General features: G+C 35.8%; 1 protein-coding gene across 1 annotated transcript; it reads left to right on the top strand.

Moving 5' to 3' along the window:
• Window positions 1-1,608: 1,608 nt before the first annotated feature.
• Window positions 1,609-4,014, top strand: LOC104241524 (tubulin beta-2 chain). Its single transcript, XM_009796472.2, has 3 exons — window positions 1,609-2,271; window positions 2,779-3,048; window positions 3,155-4,014. The coding sequence occupies exons 1-3, from the start codon at window positions 1,878-1,880 to the stop codon at window positions 3,829-3,831; spliced, it is 1,341 nt and encodes a 446-aa protein (XP_009794774.1). The 5' UTR covers window positions 1,609-1,877; the 3' UTR covers window positions 3,832-4,014.
• The last annotated feature ends 1,332 nt before the right edge of the window (window positions 4,015-5,346 follow it).

The raw sequence follows: 5,346 nt of genomic DNA on the forward strand, positions 1-5,346 counted from the left end.
ACACTGTGGGGCATATAGAAATTTTAAAGAAAGTTTAATGAAACATTTATGCAAATGTATGATACATTATTCCAATTTTAACATGTAGGTTTGGTCATATATATTGACCAAATATTGGAAAAATGACATTGTATAATCGCTCTCAAAATAATAGTCGAAAAATGTATATTTTGTGTGTGTGTATATATATATATTATGTATGTTATATATAAAAATTATATAAATTTTATATATTTTTCGACAACAAAATATAAATAATTTTTGGCACAAGTTAAAAATGATAATATCCCCTTCTTTTTTTCTGGCTCAGAATAAACTCACGGCCAACGGACAAGGTAGGAGATCTTAGTTCGGTGCTCTTCCTTATTGAGTTTGTTTATAAAATTTGCCATTCAAAATATTCACATGCAATGGCACCTAGTCAAACTATTGGTTCACAGAGAACATTATTTGGCTCAAGTTGAAAAACTAAGGTATCGAAGTTGCAATTGGAAAAGAGTATTTAATTTAATTTTTTTGTTGTCTTAAAAAGAGTATTTAATGGTGTTTGTTTGAAGTTCCTGAGATTTTGAATTTGTAAACTCATATTTTGGAGTTTTGGCAAAAATATTTGTTTGAGTTAAAATTTGAAAAATACATTGAAAATAAAAATTTGAACATTGTTTTTCAAAAATTTCAAAAGTGATAGGCTCCTAATATTATGTGAATATTTCAATCAGGGGCTTGAACTCTTTATACTAGTCCATTATTGGAGTAAAGAAACTTGTTTTATTTACCTCAATTATTTCCATTTGTAAATTGAAGTTGGCACATCATAGAAGAAAAACAAATCATAATAGCTCAATAAGAGGGGTTGGGAGGGGGGGGGGGTTACTCTTTTGCAAAGATGTGTTCAAGACGTGGCACCTATAGAGGATTACTTTGTTCTTCGGGGCATAATACAACAATGATTGAAACATATTTATTCGTCTTTATTTTAAATCAAATTAAATAATTTAATCATAATAATTATACATTAAAAGGAAATATATATTAATTAATTATATACGCCACATGTCTTTTCTTCATATTGCATAAGGGTGACAAACGAACAGATCAGATCGGATATGAGAAGGGTAAAAAACAGGTAATGAAAAAATGGATAAATTATTCAACCCGACCCATATTTAATACAGATAACAAAATGTTAACCGACGGATAATATAGGTACCCATAATATCCATGGCTTCTTGAAGATGATCATTTTTATTTTTCCAAACTTGATGAACCCCCAATTTGAGATTTTTTTTTACAAACGTAAAAGTTAAAACTCAATAGTTATCCATCTTCTAAATGAATAATATGGTGGTTATCCATATTTAAACCGTTTTTAAAATATTTATTGTCCAACCCATTTTTAGCGAATAATATGAGTGATTAACTATTTTTTTTATAACTATTTTGCCACCACTAATTTTGCATGACACATTCATTTGGTGCAAGCAAGTTTTATTGGAGGAGAAACTAGCCATAGATGAAAAGTTAAGGATGCAATTGTACTTTGATTAAACTAAAAGGACCTATAATGCCTTATGCCATATATCCTAGGCCTTCAGTACTAAATTCCTTAGCTTATCCAGCTGTCCTCCACAAATTTCAAATTTCAAATTCTTTTCCACAGATTCCAAGGTGTCAAGTCAAATTCAATCTGACCGTTGATTCAGTAACCGTTACCAGGAGAGCTCCGGCTCCGCCGCTCACCCCGACCCCATCTCCCAAACCCTAAAATAATTTAAATCTCACTATAAAATCAACCCCCCTCTATGTCCCTACACACCTCTCTTTAATCCCCTCTTTTCCTCTCTCATTCTCCTTTCTCCTCCGCTCCTATTTTCAAAATGCGTGAAATCCTTCACATTCAAGGTGGACAATGTGGCAACCAAATCGGTGCCAAGTTTTGGGAAGTTGTCTGTGCCGAACACGGCATTGATTCTACCGGCCGATATGACGGAGATGCAGATCTCCAGCTTGAGAGAATCAATGTCTATTACAATGAGGCAACCTGTGGAAGGTTCGTTCCTAGGGCTGTTCTTATGGATCTGGAACCTGGTACCATGGACAGTATCAGATCTGGTCCCTACGGTCAGATCTTTAGGCCTGATAACTTTGTTTTTGGCCAATCTGGTGCTGGTAATAACTGGGCTAAAGGTCATTACACTGAGGGCGCGGAATTAATTGATTCCGTTCTTGATGTCGTTCGTAAGGAAGCTGAAAACTGTGATTGCCTACAAGGTTTGCTTCTCAACCCGTCACTTTGTCCTCCATTATTGATAATTGTGATTTTGTTCATTGTGATATACGATTCAGCATATGTAACCTTCGATTAGGATTAAATCTGTGTTTTTGGTCTCTTTATGTAGAAAAATTGTTGCATTTACACTATTTTTATAACTATATTACCTTCAAATATGGTGTAAGAGCACTGACTTAACGTAATATATAAGTAATTAAATGGTGAAATGCTTAACAATATTACATACATTTGTGAAAATTCACAAGCAAAAGGATTAAAAATGCACATTTCAATTAATGAATGCTAAATGCATTTAGGCAGATATGGCAAGGACTAAAATGAGTATTTGCCAATAACGGAGCAGCTAAAAGTGCTACTAACCCACCCTTACACAATTCAGCAGAATGTTCCCCATGTGTTTTTTTTTTTTTTTTGGGATCTGGTCATTTTCTGAGATTTACATGTCTTTTTTGGTTTTGATGAATGTTTTTCTTTTGTTGTTTCAGGATTTCAAGTGTGCCATTCATTGGGTGGAGGAACAGGGTCGGGTATGGGAACCCTTTTGATTTCAAAAATCAGAGAGGAATACCCAGATCGAATGATGCTTACGTTCTCGGTTTTCCCTTCCCCTAAGGTTTCTGACACTGTTGTCGAACCTTACAATGCTACTCTGTCCGTTCATCAACTAGTTGAAAATGCAGATGAATGTATGGTCCTTGACAATGAGGCTTTGTACGACATTTGCTTCAGAACCCTAAAGCTCACCACCCCAAGCTGTAAGAACTTTAGGCATCTTGATTTGCTCTTTCTCATATATTTTCTCATATTCACTTAATTGTCATGTACTTGTATTAACGATTTTCTTATTGCTTGATGGAACAGTTGGAGATCTGAATCATTTGATATCAGCCACAATGTCTGGTGTCACGTGCTGCTTGCGTTTCCCTGGGCAGTTGAACTCTGATCTAAGGAAATTAGCTGTGAATTTGATTCCATTCCCAAGGCTCCACTTCTTTATGGTTGGATTTGCGCCTTTGACTTCCCGTGGTTCTCAGCAGTACAGAGCTTTGACAGTTCCTGAGCTAACACAGCAAATGTGGGACTCTAAGAACATGATGTGCGCCGCTGACCCTCGCCATGGAAGATACTTGACCGCCTCTGCTATGTTCAGGGGTAAAATGAGCACAAAAGAGGTCGACGAGCAAATGCTCAATGTGCAGAACAAGAACTCCTCCTACTTTGTTGAGTGGATCCCAAACAATGTGAAATCAACTGTTTGTGATATCCCGCCAACTGGACTCAAGATGGCGTCGACCTTCATTGGGAATTCGACATCCATTCAGGAGATGTTTAGGCGTGTGAGCGAACAGTTTACTGCTATGTTCAGGAGAAAGGCTTTCTTGCATTGGTACACTGGTGAGGGAATGGATGAGATGGAGTTTACCGAGGCTGAAAGTAACATGAATGATCTGGTTTCAGAGTATCAGCAGTACCAAGATGCTACTGCAGACGAGGAGGGAGAGTATTACGAGGATGAAGAGGAAGCTCAGGAGGATTAATTTGAAATGTGATGGTGACTTTTTAAATATGAATTAAGCCAAAACCACAACCTCCAGTTGATGTTCTTTTGGCTGTGAGATGTAATAGTACTCTTCAAACTTCAGGCTTTTAATATCTTGTAATATTTCTATTAGCTTTGGAAGACTACATGCTATGCTTATACAAGTATTATGTTGCTTGTCTGTTTGATAGTACTTATTTCTTTTGGCTTTGTTTTCTTGAACAATCTTATCTTAATTGTCCTTTAATGCTGCGTTGATTATGTGTTTATCTTTTGTTTTAGTCCTTTAATGCTGCGTTGATTGTGTATCAGCAGCTTGTTTGTGCTTCGAGATTTTCCAAGTTGTTTGTGTTCTAGTTGTCTAGATTACATTCATGTCGGTTGATTTCGATGTTGCACTTGTTACTATGGCGACATGGAGCATTGTTCAAAGTTCTCCACAGAGTACCTCTGACCTGTTGTCAAAAGTCATGCTCTGCTATTTTAAGGCTCTGGTAGCTTAAGGCAAGTTTGAGTTTTTGCCAATCTTATCCTATTATTGAGAATTGTTGATTTTGTTGGATGTTTGGTCAAAAGTTTAATTGTTTCCATTGTACACTATGTTCGCTAGTATGCTCCGAACATTATAACGAAGCCAGGGGTGGTCGATCACATAATTTGCTGTAAGCTGACCAAGAAGAATAGCTGGCTGGTTACCTACAAAATCAACAATTCTCAATAATAGGATAAGATTGGCAAAAACTCAAACTTGGCGCAGAAGGCTCCGTTTGGGAGTTGGGACTAGGTCCTTCAGGTCGTCAATGTATTCTCAATAATAGGATAAGATTGTACACACGTACAAGGATACTATATGTTAAAGCCTTGTGATATGCATTTTCATATGTTGTGATCATTACGGATTGGTGAAGTTGTCTAAGACAAATTCACCTGAGATACCATACGGTCACTGCTCAAAACATGCTTTGGTCTCACGAGCTTATTCGAACTTCTTTAAGGATGATATTTAGCCTGGTGATTAAATTGATATCATCTCCAAGATCTGCAAGGAACTCTTCATTTAGGCAGTGTTTTCTAAACATAGAGCGATCAATGTTTTGAGAATCCATTAAGAGAATCAAGCACCACAACAGGGGCAAGTTTTCGGGAAAGCTATTATTATACTCCCTTCGATTCAATTTATGTGTTTTAGTTTGACTGGGCATAGAATTTAAGAAAGTAAAGAAGTCAAAAAAACATGTGATCCGAAGCTAAATATGTGTGTAATATACCAACATGTATGTGAATCTTATGGTCTTGCCATGTGGAAATATGGAGTTAAAGAGTTACTATATATAAAAAGAGACATTCTTTTTGAAACAGCTAAAAATGAAAATATATACTACTCCCTCCGTCTCAAATTATCTGTCATGGTTTATAAAAATAGTCGTCTCATATTATTTTTCATTTTAGAAGTTCAAAATAAAATTTTTATTTTTATTTTACCCTTAGTAATAATTGTTTTTATTCAATGAAG

This window comes from Nicotiana sylvestris, chromosome 12 (assembly GCF_000393655.2).
Source record: "Nicotiana sylvestris chromosome 12, ASM39365v2, whole genome shotgun sequence".
In the NCBI taxonomy this organism is placed as follows: domain Eukaryota; kingdom Viridiplantae; phylum Streptophyta; class Magnoliopsida; order Solanales; family Solanaceae; genus Nicotiana; species Nicotiana sylvestris.